This window comes from Lampris incognitus, chromosome 11 (assembly GCF_029633865.1).
Source record: "Lampris incognitus isolate fLamInc1 chromosome 11, fLamInc1.hap2, whole genome shotgun sequence".
NCBI lineage: Eukaryota > Metazoa > Chordata > Actinopteri > Lampriformes > Lampridae > Lampris > Lampris incognitus.
Genome location: NC_079221.1, coordinates 27,901,616 through 27,920,518, shown reverse-complemented (window position 1 = coordinate 27,920,518; position 18,903 = coordinate 27,901,616). Strand labels below are relative to the sequence as shown.

Below are 18,903 nucleotides of genomic sequence, written 5' to 3'. Positions count from 1 at the left end.
GAATGAAGCAATGTCCACACATCAAATAACGTTTGGTGTTCCGTTTTTACTGTGGTCTGCCATGCATACACAATCCCTTCCATCTGGTGCATTTCCTGAATCTCCCGGATAGGTCAGTGATGTCATCACCTAGCATCGTGCTGGACTAGACCATTACTGGATCATACCATTATATCCTGACCTATGGATATTACAGTTAAAAGGTGGGTTGACATTCCATTACATCCAAATGCATCTGTGCATGTAGACATCTGTATGTATGTGTGTGGGTATGTGCCCGCATGTATACGTGTTTGTGTGTTTTTGGGTCTCTGCATCTGTCTGTCTCACCTGGATCTCCTCTCGTTCCTTCTTGTCCGGGATGGCCCGGGCAGCGGAGGAGTGTCTCTCAAACACCTTACGTGCCTTCTGGAGCTTTTTGGTCTCCTCTTTCTTGTGCTCTTCAAACCTGGTCAGCTCCTCTGCCTTCCTCTGTTCAAACTCCAAATGCTCTTTCCTGTAAAATATACTCGTTAAACTTAATACTGAGCACATCTATATTCTATATTTTTCTCTTGAATAATTCTGAAGTTTTGATGACACAGTCCAGCACCCCAGGAGAGCATCAAAAAACTCTTAAAATTGACTAATTGAAACACTTATGGTTCACGTTTTATATTTTTCAATTCATCAAAACTTGTTTAGCTAAAATTTGCTTGAGATTTGGAAAGCGATATGATTAGTAACTCTCACATACAGAACAGTTTAACTTGTGTTTTGTTAGAGCATCTTCTTTGGTGTCTTTCCTGAGCAAAGACATGTGCTACAACCAGCCCACTGAACTGCATCTATGAAGGCGATGACCTTATTTTTCAGGAAAATTGATCCAAACTAGATAATGTGCATGCAATTTCAATTTCAATTACTTATGCAAAATAAATTAACTCAAATAGCACAGCAACAGGTTGAGGAATGGTAGTCAAGAAATAAACAGTAGACTATTTTTGGAAAAAAAAGGTAAGGCAATATTTAAGTAGGAGGCAAAAAAAAGTAAGGCAATATTTAAGTAGGAGGCATGTTTAAAGATGTTTAAAGATGAAGTTTTGGCCAGTGACTGTGTTACCTGAGGTTTTCTTGGTTTCTCTCATTCTCCTGTCTTATTCTGGTCAGGACAGCATTTTCCTTCTTGAAGCGCTCAATCTCTATCTCCAGCTCCACCAGTCTCTCCCGCAGTTGTCTGGATTGGACCTGCTGGCCTGAGAGCACAAGGACATATCCATTTAAACACCCATTGACAAATCAAAGACCTTGCATAATTAGTACACTGGCAATTAGAGTTAACAAAACGGTGCATTTTTTTTTACTCCAGTGTTGCTTCCCTCCAATATCTCTGATATTGGTATTACTGTGTTTTGCTTCTACAGTGGGCTGATGCACTTTCTTATTGCATTACATTCTGTAATTGACCTAATGTTACAATACAATTTGATACCAGTGATCAGCATCATGTATCTGGAATGGGACATCAAATCTTTTAAACAGTTATCAATGAGTGATCAGCAAGTTAGGCACAATATTGTGCATGCTTATTCATTTAATCTAGTTGGCAACCTGGAGCAATAATATCCCTCACATTTCAGAAATTACAAAATATCGATTTTGACAGTGTGGAAGTAATGGCTCGGCTGTTGCTCTCAAACTTTGACACCTGGAAAACCATCCAAGTCAACAAGCCTACCAGAAATGTCTTCACACAATCTCAAATAATAAAATTGTTGGTGCAGAACTGAAAACCAGGGTCCACATTCACCAAGTATTTCTGAAAAGCTTTACTAATTTAACACTATTTGCCTCTCACTTGACTTGACCAGTCAAGCAACACAAGGACTTTCTCACAGAAATTTGAATCAGTTCACCTGGACACAGCATTTATTGGGGGGTGTCATCACTCTTCCAAGTGACCTCTTCAGTCTGATCAGTATGTGTTGGATTATGGTAAAATATCAACAATCAAATGTCCCCCATCACCAATTGCAATTTCAGTCTAATACTGCTTTCATACTGGCCTAAAAAAAAACGCTAACATCCGCCTTTTTACATTGACCAAAGGCAGACATTAGCGGGCTTTTTGTGGGTTTTTGGCCAGTGTGAAAGGGGTATAAGAAGTCTAATCTTGTCATTTTTCACATCCTCCTTGGTGAACTTGATGTGGTTGTCCAGAGTTAATGTGGTCAGTGAAATGTGGTACGTCCTAATATTTAAATGTAACCTTGGTGCCATCCACAAATCTGAACCAATGACTAGGTGGTGTGCCTGCATAGGACAGCAGAGCCCTCTTTTCCACTTCCTCCATGTACAAGTTGGCCACTATAGTGTTAAGGGTGGTCCTATAGACCCCTTATCGCATGACATAAAAGTTGCATTGTAAACAAGATGCGCGCGCAGAAAGTGAGGCAAAACATAGCCGAGTAACAACGTGCGCGTCTGCTACTACTACTTTTGGCTGCTCCTGTTAGGGGTCACCACAGTGGATCGTCTGTTTCCATCTCTTCCTGTCCTCTGCATCTTCCTCTGTCACACCAGCCACCTGCATGTCCTCCCTCACCACATCCATAAACCTCCTCTTTGACCTTCCTCTTTTCCTCTTCCCTGGCAGCTCCATATTCAGCATCCTTCTCCCAATATACCCAGCATCTCTCCTCAACACATGTCCAAACCATCTCAATCTTGCCTCTCTTGCTTTGTCTCAAAAGAGCTGTCCCTCTATTATAATCGTTCCTACTCCTGCCCTTCTTCATCACTCCCAATGAAAATCTTAGCATCTTCAACTCTGCCACCTCCAGCTCTGCCTCCTGTCTTTTCGCCAGTGCCACTGTCTCCAAACCATAGAACATCGCTGGTCTCACAACCATCTTGTAAACCTTCCCTTTAACTCTTGCTAGTACCCTTCTGTCACAAATCACTCCTGAAACTCTTCTCCACCCACTCCACCCTGCCTGCATGCTCCTCTTCACCTCTCTTCTGCACTCCCCGTTACTTTGGATAGTTGACCCCGAGTATTTAAATTCATACGCCTTCGTCACCTCTACTCATTGCATCCTCACCATTCCACTGTCCTCCCTCTCATTCATGCAAAGGTATTCCGTCTTGCTGCTACTGCATTTCATTCCTCTTCTCTCCAGTGCGTACCTCCACCTCTCCAGGCTCTCCTCAAGCTGCACCCTACTCTCGCTACAGATCACAATGTCATCCGCAAACATCATAGTCCATGGAGACTCCTGCCTGATCTCATCCATCAACCTGTCCATCACCATTGCAAACAAGAAAGGGCTCAGAGTTGATCCTTGATGTAATCCCACCTCCACCTTGAATCCTTCTGACATTCCAACTGCACACCTCACCATTGTCCCACTTCCCTCATACATATCCTGCACCACTCCTACATCTCTGCAACTCCCAACTTCCTCATACAATACCACACCTCCTCTCTCGGCACTCTGTCGTATGCTTTCTCTAAATCTACAAAGACACAATGCAACTCTTTCTGGCCTTCTCTATACTTTTCAATCAATATTCTCAAAGCAAACATCACATCTGTGGTGCTCTTTCGTGGCATGAAACCATACTGCTGCTCACTAATCATCACCTCTCCTCTTAACCTAGCTTCTATTACTCTTTCCCATATCTTCATGCTGTGGCTGATCAACTTTATACCTCTGTAGTTGTTACAGTTCTGCACATCGCCCTTGTTCTTGAAAATCGGTACCAGTATGCTTCTTTTCCACTCTTCAGGCATCCTCTCACTTTCCAGGATTGTGTTAAACAATCTAGTTAAAAACTCCACTGCCATCTCTCCTAAACATCTCCATGCCTCCACAGGTATGTCATCAAGACCAACTGCCTTTCCACTCTTCATCCTCTTCATAGCTGCCCTCACTTCCTCCTTGCTAATCCACCGCACTTCCTGATTCACTATCCCCACTTCATCCAACCTTCTCTCTTTCTGATTTTCTTCATTCATCAGCCCCTCAAAGTATTCCTTCCACCTCCTCAGCACACTCTCCTCGCTTTTCAGCACATTTCCATCTCTATCCTTGATTGCCCTAACCTGCTGCACGTCCTTTCCAGCTCAGTCCCTCTGTCTAGCCAATCGGTAGTCCTTTTCGCCTTCCTTAGTGTCTAACCTCTCATACAACTCACCATACGCCTTTGCCTTTCCCACCTCTCTCTCTTTGCTTTACGTTGCATCTCCTTGTACTCCTGTCTACTTTCTTCATCTGCAAATATGCAGATGAAGAAGTGATATCACATGTTGCCAAACATTGGCTGGTGACTGAATACCTCATAGACACACCAAGTATACAGTGGCTTGCAAAAGTATTCATACCCCTTGAACTTTTCCACATTTTGTCACATTTCGACCACAAACATAAATATATTTTATTGGAATTTTATGTGAAAGACCAACACAAAGTGGCACACAATTGTGAAGCACAAAGAAAATTATATATTTTAAAAAAAATTTACAAATAAAAAACTGAAAAGTGCGGTGTGCAAAAGTATTCAGCCCCCCTGAGTCAATACTTGGTGGAACCGCCTTTTGCTGCAATTACAGCTGCAACTCTTTTGGGGTATGTCTCTACCAGCTTTGCACATCCAGAGACTGAAATTTTTGCCCATTCTTCTTTGCAAAACAGCTCAAGCTCAGTCAGATTAGATGGAGAGCGTTTGTGAACGGCAGTTTTCAGATCTTGCCACAGATTCTCAGTTGGATTTAGGTCTGGGCTTTGACTGGGCCATTCTAACACATGAATATGTTTTGTTTTAAACCATTCCTTTGTAACCTTGGCTTTATGTTTAGGGTCGTTGTCCTGCTGGAAGGTGAACCTCCGCCCCAGTCTCAAGTCTTTTGCACACTCCAACAGGTTTTCTTCCAAGATTGCCCTGTATTTGGCTCCATCCATCTTCCCATCAACTCTGACCATCTTCCCTGTCCCTGCTGAAGAGAAGCACCCCCACAGCATGATGCTGCCACCACCATGTTGGACAGTGGGGATGGTGTGTTCAGAGTGATGCGCAGTGTTAGTTTTCCGCCACACATAGCGTTTTGCATTTAGGCCAAAAAGTTCAATTTTGGTCTCATCTGACCAGAGCACCTTCTTCCACATGTTTGCTGTGTCCCCCACATGACTTCTGGCAAACTGCAAATGGGACTTCTTATGGTTTTCTTTTAACAATGGCTTTCTTCTTGCCACTCTTCCATTGTGCAGTGCACGACCAATAATTGTCCTGTGGACAGATTCCCCCACCTGAGCTGTGGATCTCTGCAGTTCGTGCAGAGTCACCATGGGCCTCTTGGCTGCATCTCTGATCAGTGCTCTCCTTGTTCGGCCTATAAGTTTAGGTGGACGGCCATGTCTTGGTAGGTTTGCAGTTGTGCCATACTCTTTCCATTTCCGGATGATGGATTGAACAGTGCTCTGTGAGATGTTCAAAGCTTGGGAAATCTTTTTATAGCCTAACCCTGCTTTAAACCTCTCCACAACTTTATCCCTGACCTGTCTGGTGTGTTCCTTGGACTTCATGATGCTGTTTTCTCCCCAATATTCTCTTAACAAACCTCTGAGGCCGTCACAGAACAGCTGTATTTGTACTGAGATTAGATTACACCCAGGTTGACTCTATTTAGTCATTAGGTCAACATTTGATCATTCAGCAATCATCAGGCAACTTCTGAAGGCAATTGGTTGCACTCAGAGAAAAGGGGGCTGAATACTTTTGCACACCGCACTTTTCAGTTTTTTATTTGTAAAAATTTTTTAAATCATGTACAATTTTCTTTGTACTTCACAATTGTGTGCCACTTTCTGTTGGTCTTTCACATAAAATTCCAATAAAATATATTTATGTTTGTGGTCGTAACGTGACAAAATGTGGAAAAGTTCAAGGGGTATGAATACTTTTGCAAGCCACTGTATTTACGAAAGAATGGATGAAGGCATACACGTCTTTAGAAGCATACGATTACTTTGTTGGCGGACACCTCCAAGACTGCTTTTACCATCCATTGTTGTTGGTAGTTTCGGCTGCTCCCGTTAGGGGTTGCCACAGCAGATGATCCATTTCCATTTCTTCCTGTCTTCGGCATCTTCCTCTGTCACACCAGCCACCTGCATGTCTTGCCTCACCACATCCATAAAACTCCTCTTTGGCCTTCCTCTTTTCCTCTTCCCTGGCAGCTCCATATTCAGCATCCTTCTCCCAATATACCCAGCCCTAACTTGCTGCACATCTTTTACCATCCATTATCGAAGGAAAACAAGTTTTGCTTCATCAAATCAAAGGTAAGCCCTCTTAATTTGTTTGAATTGTTTGTATTCAACAAAAGTTGAATTGTTTGTACGGTTGTGAGATCGAGGCTGGAGTCAAATTATGATCTCAAACATCATGACACAAGAAAGCTGATGGAATCGTTGTCAAACTTGAGGAAGGCTAGGCATCAACAACTCAAACTTTGGTTTGGCAGTTGCTCTACTAGGACAGTATCACATTTAGCGCTGTTACTTACATATGTTCAATCACAATACTTACTTATAAGAAACAGATACACACCACATATGAAATGTTCTCCACAAATCTTCGCGTTTGATATTTGCTCTTCTGACCACGTCTTCCAGTCCTTCCAACGGATCGCATGAATCCATGCCTGTATTCTTCATTTTTTGATTTGATTTTTCCTTTTCGGCGTGCGATAAAAATGCAGATGCTTGTTTTTACCATCTTTACGATTTGTACAACCGACAGCGTTCGAAATTAATGTAGTAACGTTTACAAACACAAGACTCGTGGCCCCTTTTTGCCTCACAATCTGCACACACATTTGGAACATGTAAACAAGGGAACCCGTCTGTTGCTAACAGTGTTGTCCTGTAATATCATACAGACCACCTCCACTGCTTAATCAACAGGAACACACTTGAAGAGAGACTTAACATCATAAGAGACCATTGTTTCATCCCCTTCCATAATAATGTCCCTGGGTTTCCTCCAGGTGCTCCGGTTTCCACCATCAAAAAGATATGCATGTTAGGGTTGATACTCCTGCCTGTGCCCTTGACTAACGCAATAGAAAGAAGAACTGGAGTCAGTTCCCGAGCACTGCAGCTGCCCACTGCTCTTATACAATAAGATGGGGTAAATGCAGAGAACGAATTCATTGTAAGTATACAATGACAAAATAAAGTGGCTTTATTTCTTTCTTCACCTCATCCACAAAATCCATATTGTTCTGAATGTGATGTTCATTACTGCCTACCAATGGGTTAAGAATAGATGCCAGAAAAAAGATGTTATAGGTCATTGAGCTTATCATACAAACAATAGGCCGTAATGGCACATCCTGTTTATGTGTCTTAGGTAAACGATACAGACTAGGTGTAACTTCCTGTGACAAAATAGGTGAGAACACACCATTTGTCCCATCATCCTAATCATTACCAGGTGTTGGCTTTCCCTGCCAAAGTGGTGTAGCCTAAACTCAGGTGCTGCTGATTGACTCCAGGAGTATTTCAGCAGTTGCTTTGGAGTTGTTAGGGTTGTAGGACGTCAGCGTGTAGCTGTGTGCACGTGATGTTAATTTAAGCTCAATCGACTCTGTGCATAATCGTAGTCCACTGACTTCCTGTTTCTATTGCAGCAGTCATACCAGTTTACTGTTTGTTGGCGTGTGCCACCAACAATGGATTATTTTTCGTGATGCCTGGAAGATTTACCATGGATAAATGTCAACGACATGCACAGAATTGTCGACAAATTTTCACCTGCACCTACCAGCAAACGGGTGAAAAACTTCAAGTTGTACATATCAAGTTACGTCCACAATTCAAGTGTGCATTTTAACTTCTGGAGTGATTCTGAATTGCTGGTTCATCTAGAATAGAGTGAGTATCATCTTTCTTGCTTAACAAGTTGCTATTAGTCTTATTCCAGCTGCTTGAGTATTAGTCCTTTTCTCTATACAGCTGCTACTGGTTCCTAGTGGGAACTAGTGGGATCTTATTCTAGCTGTAGTTGTTTTTCACCTAGTGTGTCCTTAAATATTTCTTGTTACCTAGCTGTTTTGACTAAGTTATCCCTTTAGCTTATAAATATATTCCTTGGTAACTTGCTGTTTGCAATTTTAATTGTATTGTGTGAGGTTTGATAGAGTTTCACATAAGTGACCAGTTTCTGGGCAATAGGCCTATTTTCAGTGTACCTCTTTGGCCAATTGGGTATTAAGTGGCCAGGGTTTGGCCTGCACTCATGGCAGACAATTGGCAATCGGTGTTCTTTAAATCACTGCTGCTCCTTGGAAGCGTCAGCTTCCAAGCGTCAGGCATACAAGTCTAGGTTGAACGAAGGCTATAGTGAACAAAGGCAAGCGCGACTTTGTCAAGCCAAGACTTTGTCAAGCAAGGACTGCTCTTTTTAGATCCGGTCAGTCATCTGTATTTTGTGTACCTAGTATAGACTATATGTTTCCTTCGCATTCCTGTCCTTTCCTCTTCCCAGGGCTGGCATAGACGTTGGGTCACTCCTAGGCGCTGTGACCCTACCAAGCTCATCTATCCCACTCTCTCCACTCACGTTGAGCAAGTGGTGACGGAAGAGCTCTGGAATTGCCAGTCTGCGGTGCCAAAAGCTGAGTTTATCTCAGGCTACGCATCCTTGCTCTCCCTCAACTTTCTTGCTGCAACTGAGACCTGGATCACACCAAAAAACACTACCACACCCGCAGCTCTGTCTGATGTGTACTTTTTTTTCTCACACTCCCAGAGCTGGGAGGCGAGGTGGTGGTACTGGCCTGCTAATCTCCCTGAAATGGAAATACTCTCTTGTTTCCATTCTACAATTTTCTCCGCCCTCTTTTGAATTTCATGCTGTTACTGTCTCTTATCCAGTCAAACTTACCATTGTGGTTGTGTACCACCCACCATGCCCCCTTGCTGAGTTTCTGGAGGAGCTCGACACACTTGTCTCGCACTTCCCTGTTGATGACTCTGCACTTATCCTTCTCGGTGACTCTGGTCAGGCTTCCCCACACTTTCCCTGGGTATAATCTATGGTACAAAATTCTGTCAACAGCATTGTCTTGTTCTAACAGCTTCAGGCAATCGATCACCTTTTTCTTGTAAACACTGCCTGGATCTCATTTCAGTATTTATGTCACTAAGTAACGTCATAACTTTCTCATGATAGTCTTGTCTGGTTTAAAAACCTAGTGCACCAGCCTTTGTCCACCGAAAGGATGATGATGTTATTGTCCTTACTAAGAGTTGTGATTGCATTCCTCTCGTCTCGGCGCCTTCGCATTGCTGAGGCAGGCTGAAATTTTCATATGCAGTTGCTTTTGGGTACGTGATGTTACGGATCGCCAATTCCGTGGCTTTGATCAGTTCCACTAGTGGGATTTTCCTCGGCATGACAGCAAAATTCAGCCCCTTAGCAAGGATGTCTTTCACTGCCTGGGTGAGTTGTCTGTTGGGCAGATTCTTCTCTGGCGTGTGTCTCTCTGTCTGCCGTTGAGGGCACCGTCCATTGTCTGCCAATATCTCTGGCTTGAAGCAAGTAGGTCAAACTTCTTTTGCTGCCTGGTTTCAACTTTCCATGTTGTGCTAGACGAGACTTCTCTGTGAACTGAATCGCATGTTGGAAAGTGGTCTCATCTAGATGCGACGTAAGTCTCTGTTGGATCTGCTCCTCTTTGGCTTTCAAAGCGTCTGGTAAAATTTATTTGTCTCACCCATTCGCTCAACAGCTGGCTCTGTGCCTTCTGGAGGATCTTGGTGGCCCTTGACCGAAGATTTCATTTCCAGGCTGAGGCTGAATCTCAGGTGGTTCCTGTAGTCTGCCATCTTGCGTGCCGTTCGCTCGTACTCATGTAGAAATTTAAGATAATCTTTTCCATAAATTAGTCCACCCCAAGGATCGGGTCCCCCAGCATAAAAAAGCAATATAGTGTATGCTGTTAAGTGCTGGGAGGACTGCCGTGAATTGTACAACGGGGAAACCAAACAGATGCTGGGGAAGAGGATGGTACAACACAGAAGAGCTAACGTGTGAGGCCAGGACTCCACAGTCTAAACCTATCTACTGGCCAATGGCCACTCTTTTAAGGATGAGGATGTGCATATCCTTGATAAGGAGGAACACTGGCTTGAACGGGGAGTCAAAGAGGCAATTTATATGAAGAGGGAATGACCATCCCTGAACGGGGGGGGGGGCTAAGAGTACATCTGTCACCATCTTACAATACTGTGATTGCAACTATTTCCCAATTCTCTGTGAATAGTACACATGGCCATTGTATCTCTAGTTAATGCTCACGGCAATTTGCATATGAAACCGATTGTTGTTTTCGGTCTTTATGCCAGTGTGCTATTTATAAGGGTGGGGATACCTGCAGTCAAGTTGAGACTGAGGAGGTCACTTGGATGAGTGATGAAATGGTGTCCAGATGAACTGATTCAACTTCCTATGATTTCCTTACCTGGATTATTGAGCATGTATAAAGACATAAGGACTTTCTATTATAATTCTTGTTACTGGCAGTAATAGTGCTGGTGGCATATTAGTATTGTTTTATCTCACCTGGAGCCTCTTCAGCTCTTCGGGGCTCAGAAGGTACAAGAGCCTGAGGAGATGCAGTTTGGACGTTGGGCTTCAGCGAGGGAAACAACTTCGTCATGAGCTGGGAGGTAGGAGAAGAATATGCCTCTTGATTGGCTAGACTGACAGTCATGACCTTATCAGATTCTGCCCCTTTGGTCACTGCCACCTTCCGTGTCAGAAGCCTCCCTGGCGGAGAATTGGTGTTAGGTTGTGCCTTGGAAACTACCCTGATTGCTCTGCTGTCATTAGCGAGGCCGACATGAGCATCCTCAAAGTCGTTCCAGGTATCATCATCATCAAACACCAGTGCACCACGTTGCCTGTCATTGTCCTCTGTTAATGTGTTGTCATCAGGGTCAGTGGAGATGTGGTCACTCTCTCCATTGTTCCCATCCGTCATGTCCGAAACAGTCTCCCTGCAACTGTCCTGGTCCTGGTATGACCGCTTGTCATAGGGCAGGTTTGACGGTGCAGGGAAGTAAAGGTTGCTGGGAAATGTGGGTTGTTTGACCACCACTTCCTCACCTCCAAATTCAGAACTGCTGCAAGAGACATCAGAGATCACCAGCTTGCTTTCACCCCCATTTTCGTCCACTTTCTCGCCATTCTCCTCTTCATCATCCTCATCTTCATCACTAGTTTTACTTTTTTGTAAGTCATTTTTCACCTTCGGCCTAGATGCTTGTGACTCAGAGGAGTGGCTTTTAGATATGATATTTACATTGCTGCTGCTAACACTTCCACTACAGATCTGTGCTTTAGGGGGAGATTTGATTGGGGTGGAGGAGAGCCGTCGGTGGTGGAGCCCCTTAGCAGCCTGCAGCTGTCGTTGCTGCTGGTCCATCTGAAGAATCTAAGAGCAAAAAGTAGAGCACAGTTTTTAATTAATGACACAGAAACCAATGGTTTACAGGCAATAAAAACACTGAATAAACCTATTAAAAAAAACAATGTGAGGATACAGGGAAAATGCAGGCTTCACATGTAAGGCTAAAATCAAGACAATATTGTGGTGCTATCTCTGATTGTGTAAACAATTTGGCCACATTATCCTGGAGTGAGTTGCATAAAACTACTAAGATAATTAAAGACTAAACCTGAGGTAAAAACTTAACCAGCCACAGGAAAATGGTAGAAAAACGAAAATAAGACAACGATGAGTCAATACAACATAATTGCTCAAAGAGATCAGTAATCAAATAAGTAGGGGGAGTAAAAGTACCTTTGTGACAAAGGAGGAGTTGGAGGAGAAGGAGAGCTCCTCAGCAGCTTGCTCCAGTAGTTCAAATTCTCCCAGCTCTACACTTTCCTTCTGCCCGTCACAGTCCCAATATCGAAGTTTCTCCTGGAATGACAATTCAAAGGAATCCTCCGGAACCAGTCCTTCTCTTTCTTTCTCCTCTCCTCCTCCTCCTACCACCTTGTCTGACCCCGTTCTTCCAGGTTTTACCTTGAAGCTGCCAGATCCACTGTCTCTGACACGGTCACTGTCAGCCTTGCCTCGCCCTCCTAACACGCCCACCTCTCTAGTCACAGAAACTGGGTGCACATCACGAGTCCTGGGCTTCCTCACTGTATGACCAGACTGACCCGGTTCGCCCACCCTGCTGCCGTTTTGGTCCTCTGCATGTCCAAGCCGACACATCAGTTGATGTTTTTGGTATCGCCTCCCCTCTGAAAACGTATGAGTTGAATCTGCTCCTTCCATGTTTTGTCTCTGGTGGCTACCCAGGACTTTGGCATGCACTAACTTGCTCTCTGCCCTGAAATCCTGAGGAGAGCAGGGACCTTTTGGCTGATTCTCCTTGTTGACTACGGCTGTTTTACGCTGGATGGGGATTCGCTGGCAACTGCTAGTGGTAATTTTCTGGAAACCTGCAGGCTCCGAATTGCTCTGGGAGATTGTTCTGGACGGGGGTTTCAATCTGGGATCTTTCTTCACCTCCCTCTTCAGTATGGAAGCTTTGCAGTTGTAGGTGAACCTGGACAGGCCCTCACCTCGCTTTAGAAAGACCCGCTTGGGAGGGGCACTTACCACATCAGCACTTTGGGTGTTCTGTTAGGGCCAAGTGACAAAACATGGGTTTTTAATATCAAATTAATACTAGACATAATTGTATAATAGAATCTTCTTTTATACAATCTATGAACTCGCTCGACCAACGTTACTCTCTGTCACTGCTAGGGGTGTAAATAAGTTTCCTCACGATACAATATTATATCGATTCTTTGGACAACGATACAATATTGCTGATAGTTTAACTACATAGATGCAAGATGGTTTGTCTGTTTTTCGGAAATCTAAGTACTATATTGGCTGTAAATCCGTTAGCAAATCTGATGATTTTTGTCAAGTAGATGTATGGAGATGATATAATGGATAATGGGGATGGTACAAAAAAGCAGTGGGTATTGGCTTTACTTGCATTTGATGTAAGAAAATGTATAATTAAATGAAGTAAGGCACAGTTGCTTAATGTTTGTGTTCTTGCAATAATTACAAATGCTTTTTTTTTGTCCATTTACATTTATTTGCAATAGCATATTTGACAACCTTTTTTTTCTTGTCTTTTTTTATTGAAAGGTTTTTAACCTTATGGCTTATGCCTTATGATTTTTGGCTAATGACTGATGGATCAAATCAAACTGCTGAACCTGCCAAAATAAAAGGAGGGGGAAAAAGAAAAGCTTTTTGGTCATTGAGTGGAATCCAGTTTAAAACTTTCGGGTAGATGCATCAATCCCTTTCAAGTGGGGAAGCTGCACATATTCCAAAAACATAACTTGACGAGTAGTACCAACAATAGATTCTAACCAATTTGCATGAGCATTACTGTGAAAATCTAATCTAAGTGAAACATGACAGCCATAGACTACTCAAAGAAAATAAATCACCTTACGATCTTTGTTAAGCAATAAGCTATAAAGACAGGTGGAACAGCTGTCTGACACAATTTGAAAAAAGGAAAAAAAATGTCCAACAGCGTCAGATGAAGGACGCCTCCACTTGCAGCCTTCAAATGAACAAACGGGTAGGGATAACATAATTGCTATTAAATGATCAGGGTGCACAACTGCATACAGTTTTTGGTCTAGTTTTATGAATTGGCATTGCTTTTCAGGCCCCATCGATCAGACAGCAACCACTGAAGACGGCTTGTTTGTCATTTAGTCACTGCCCTGTTTTGTGAAATACTCGTTAGAAATCAGTGCAACAAGAACGTGCATATGACCCAACTGCCAGTTCCTATTTGTGTACGCTTTGAATTGCGCTTTACAGGTTAATTATTTACTGAGGTGAATTCTCAAGGAGGCAGACCATTAAATTAGCAAAATAAAAGGACAAAAATCACCCCCAAAAAAAAAAAATCACCCAAAAAAACCCAGCGCCAATCGCCGATTGCTGATATATTACTCCTGCACTCTTCTAGTTCTACCTTGATACCAGCAGGCAGCAACATCACATGGCTAGATAGTGACACCATGCTTTTCCATGTCTTTTACACCTTTGTTGATTAGTAATTATCATGTTTAGCTTGTTTATTCATTTCACCTTTTTGCCACAAGTTTGCACTGGAGCAATCACTTGCTTTCATTTCTTTTTTAATCTTATTTTCTCCCCAATTTTACTTGGCAAATTACCCCACTCCTCTGAGCTGTCCCAGTCACTGCTCCACCCCCTCTGCCGCTCCGGGGAGGGCTGCAGACTACCACATGTTTCCTCCGTTATATGTGGAGTCACCAGTTGCTTCTTTTCACGTGACAGTGAGGAGTTTCACCAGGGGGACGTAGCACGTGGAAGGATCACGCTATTCCCCCCAGTTCCCCCTCCTCCCGAACAGGCACCTCAAAGGACCAGAGGAGGCGCTAGTGCAGCGACCAGGACACATACCCACATCCAGCTTCCCACCCGCAGACAGCCAATTGTGTCTGTAGGGGCAACCGACCAAGCCGGAAAGCAACACGGGGACTCAAACCGGAGAGCCCCATGTTGGTAGGCAACAAAATAGACTGCTATGCTACCCGGACGCCCTTGCTTTCATTTTTTGTACTAACAAAATATGGGCATCAACAGTCAGCAGGAGAACCACTTTGCTGTTACAAGCCTACAAGCTACAAGGAAAAACCTTTTGTTCTATCTAACCTGTTGCTCCTGGGCCAATCGAAGCCTCTGTTCCTCCAGCCTCAACTGCTCCTCCAACAGCTCCTCAAACGTCTGCTTCTGACCACTGATACCTGGCTTTATGGGCCTGGGGGAAGACAGACAGACACACACACACACAAACTTAAATACATATACAAGGAACACATTCAAGCAGACATAAGTGCATTCAAACAAACACCTACACACATCAAACAAATCCAAAAGACAAATGTGCTCAAACACAAGCACACACACATTCAGACTTAAGCATGCAAATATACAAACATACACACAGAAAACTACTACTACTACTTTCGGCTGTTCCCATTAGGGGCTGCCACAGCAGATCATCCGTTTTCATCTCTTCCTGCCCTCTGCATCTTCTTCTGACACACCAGCCACTTGCATGCATTCTCTCACCACATCCATAAACCTCCTCTTTGGCTTTCCTCTTTCCCTCTTCCCTGGCAGCTCCATATTCAAAATCCTTCTCCCAATATACCCAGCATCTCTCCTCCACACATGTCCAAACCATCTCAATCTTGTCTCTCTTGCTTCGTCTCCAAACCATCCAACTTGGGCTGTCCCTCTAATGTACTCATCCTAATCCTGTCCTTCTCCCATCATTCCCAATGAAAATCTTAGCTTCTTCAACTCTGCCATCTCCAGCTCCGCCTCCTGTCTTTTTGTCAGTGCCACTGTCTCCAGATCATATAACATAGCTGGTCTCACAACCATCTTGTAAACCTTCCCTTTAACTATTGCTGGTACCCTTCTGTCGCAAATCACTCCTAACACTCTTCTCCACCCACCCCACCCTGCCTGCACTCTCTTCTTCACCTCTCTCCTGCAATCCCCGTTACTTTGTACAGTTGAACCCAAGTATTTAAACTCATACGCCTTCGTCGCCTCTATCCTTGCATCCTCACCATTCCACTGTCCTCCCTCTCATCCATGCAATATGTATTCCGTCTTGCTGCTGACTTTCATTCCTCTTCTCTCCAGTGCATACCTCCACCTCTCCTCCACCTGCAACCTACTCTCGCTACAGATCACAATGTCATCTGCAAACATCATAGTCCATGCAGACTCCTGCCCGATTTCATCCATCAACCTTTCCATCACCATTGCAAACAAGAAAGGGATCAGAGCCGATCCTTGATGTAATCCCACCTCCACCTTGAACCCTTCTGACATTCCAACCACACACCTCACCACTGTCACACTTCCCTCATACATATCCTGCACCACTCCTACCTACTTCTCCGCAACTCCCAACTTCCTCATACAATACCACACCTCCTCTCTCGGCACCGTCATATGCTTTCTCTAAATCCACAAAGACACAATGTAACTCCTTCTGGTCTTCTCTATACTTCTCAATCAACATTCTCAAAGCAAACATCGCATCTGTGGTGCTCTTTCATGGCATGAAACCATACTGCTGCTCGCTAATCGTCACCTCTCCTCTTAATCTAGCTTCTATTACTCTTTCCCATATCTTCATGCTGTGGCTGATCAACTTCATACCTCTGTAGTTGTTACAGTTCTGCACATCGCCCTTATTCTTGAAAATCGGTACCAGTATGCTACTTCCCCACTCCTCAGGCATCCTCTCACTTTCCAAGATTGTGTTAAGCAATCTAGTTAAAAACTTCACTGCCATCTCTCCTAAACATCTCCATGCCTCCACAGGTATGTCATCAAGACCAACAGCCTTTCCACTCTTCATCCTCTTCATAGCTGCCCTCACTTCCTCCTTGCTAATCCACCGCACTTCCTGATTAATATACATATTAATATTAATCATATAATATATAACAATTAATTTTCCTGATTAATAAACACACACAGAAAACATGCAAACAAATGTGCATAAAGACACACTGAATATATTCAGTCCAATATGTATAACCACACACACACAGCAAACACCTTCCAACAGACAAATGTGCATATGCACACACACAAAATCAACAAAAATATTGAAACAAAAAACATTTTAAAAAAAACACACATGCATAAATTGCCTATGAAATCTCCAACATCTGGTATGTGCAGTACTCTGCTGCTTCACTGAGCCATGAGTCATGAGTTACATAAATTCAGTTTATATATCTTATAAATCCTTTAGTGCCCTTCCTGAGGTGTCTCCCATTTTTGTTAGGGGTTGTGCAAACATTCCCTCGCCCAAATTGAAGGCCTAAGGGTGTCCATGTTATTTATGGCAATACTGTACTTACAATACTTGGCAATACTGTAGTTCGTCATAGTCATGCCAATAAAGTAAATTGAATTTAAATTTACTGTATCTCTTTCTCACTATGTAAATATAAAGCCTTACAGCCATTCAGCAACATATCTGTATTATGCAGACTAACGAATAACAAGAAAATGACATGCTTCGCATGTACTGTAACAACAATACAGGAGTTCATTTGTGAAAATGGTTACCTGTCCTTTAAGCTGTTCTCTTCATCACCATGGTGGTCTTCAGTGATGGACTTGCCATTATGGGCCATTAGTGTAGCTTTATGCCTCTCAGAAAGGTTTATATCCAAACTCTTTTCTTGGTCCTTTTCTGTGGAACTTAATATATCTGTTCCTGACAGAATAAAATGTATTAAGAGGTTCATATAGGTGGGCCAAGTACCTTGTTCAATGGCTAATATGCACAATTTATGTAAAAAAAAAAATTTTTTAAAAAAAGCTGTCCCACCACCTGCCTGGCTGTCCCTCTCCTCATGGTCTTGTTCTCTTCGTAGTGGACCTTTCCTTCCTTCCTGTGGCGACTTCGTGACCGTTTGAGGCGCACAGGGAGGGGGACGAGGGGCTCTGTGGTGATTAATGGTGGGGCTGTATGGCACTTCACTATGAGGAGAGGCTCCCTGAAGTGTGGTCTCTTCCCAGTCTGCTCCTGAGAGCCTGGACATCTCTGTGTAATCTGCAAAATGCATTACTGCATTACATTCAGCTGTCTATGTGGACAGAGACGGAGATGTTCTCTGCATATGTCTTTTTTATATATATATATACGTATATATACTTTAATGATCCCCGCCCATAGGGAAATTCCTCTCTGTATTTAACCCATCCTAGTTGTGCAGCTAGGGGCAGAGGGTAGCCTCCGTGCAACGCCCGGGGACCAACTCCAGTTCGGCTTGCCATGCCTCAGTCAGGGGCACAGACAGGAGTGTTAACCCTAACATACATGTCTTTTTGATTTATTTACGCTAGTAAAGATGATATATATTGATAAGGTTTACAGATATAGTTTACTTTTCATGAGCATTACATTAGCTGGCTGACTTTTCTTAAACCGGAGAGTGAAAAGATCATTTTGAATATGACATTGTTAAAGTTATCAGATTGCTTGGCTGAAAGTATCGTTTCCTTGCTTACCTGCGTCACAGTGCTGTGAGCCATTCGTTACTCCCAGCAGCCTTTTCTGTTCCTCCTGTAGGCGAAGAAGCTCCTCCAGCTGATGGGTTTTCAGCTGGTCCTGCATTTGCTGCTGCCACTGCTTTAACTAGGGAATGCACACAGGTGCACACACACATACACGCATATACCCTTAGTTTGATTCCTCCAAACCCACCCCTAGTGTTTCTCATACAGTTTGACTTGTGTCCACTAACAGACAGACTACTGACACAATATTTCACATGAAATAATAAATACATTTCTAATCTTTACATATGCGCTTGCATCTTTTTAGGGCTTGGGTCCACAGTCCTTGGCTGCCACTTACCTGTCCAACATCAATAGTTAGTCAGAAGAACAAGCAAACGAGTGAAGGGAAGCAAGCAGATAGTATACTTACATGCAAGAATGTGTTGTGTAAAGATATTAGGAAAACAGAAAAAAAGTGACACAAAAACATAGAAATCCAAACTAAATAACTAAAAATAAACTAATTCACACCCCTAAGACATTTCTTTCTTGACAGTGCCAACACTTCATTACACATCACAGTATTAACACTGATTTCAAATCTGATTTCATACATTCTGATTTTTGATTTTCTGGATAGGCTATTTCAAGCCAACAATCAGTCATTCTCTTGGCCTATTGCTTTTGAGACTGCAATGTCACAACAGATGTAAGCTGTAGACTGAATCGCAGGT

General features: G+C 43.2%; 1 protein-coding gene across 1 annotated transcript in view; it reads right to left on the bottom strand.

Moving 5' to 3' along the window:
* Nucleotides 1-18,903, bottom strand: part of cenpj (centromere protein J) — a 49,856-nt gene that overhangs the window by 23,913 nt on the left and 7,040 nt on the right. Inside the window, exons 3-10 of the mRNA XM_056288887.1 lie at nucleotides 18,179-18,305; nucleotides 17,496-17,720; nucleotides 17,231-17,381; nucleotides 14,777-14,882; nucleotides 11,855-12,688; nucleotides 10,612-11,485; nucleotides 1,103-1,235; nucleotides 331-496 (exon numbers count right to left, since the gene is read on the bottom strand). Coding sequence (XP_056144862.1) covers nucleotides 331-496; nucleotides 1,103-1,235; nucleotides 10,612-11,485; nucleotides 11,855-12,688; nucleotides 14,777-14,882; nucleotides 17,231-17,381; nucleotides 17,496-17,720; nucleotides 18,179-18,305 — 2,616 coding nt within the window. The remainder of the gene's footprint in view (nucleotides 1-330; nucleotides 497-1,102; nucleotides 1,236-10,611; nucleotides 11,486-11,854; nucleotides 12,689-14,776; nucleotides 14,883-17,230; nucleotides 17,382-17,495; nucleotides 17,721-18,178; nucleotides 18,306-18,903) is intronic.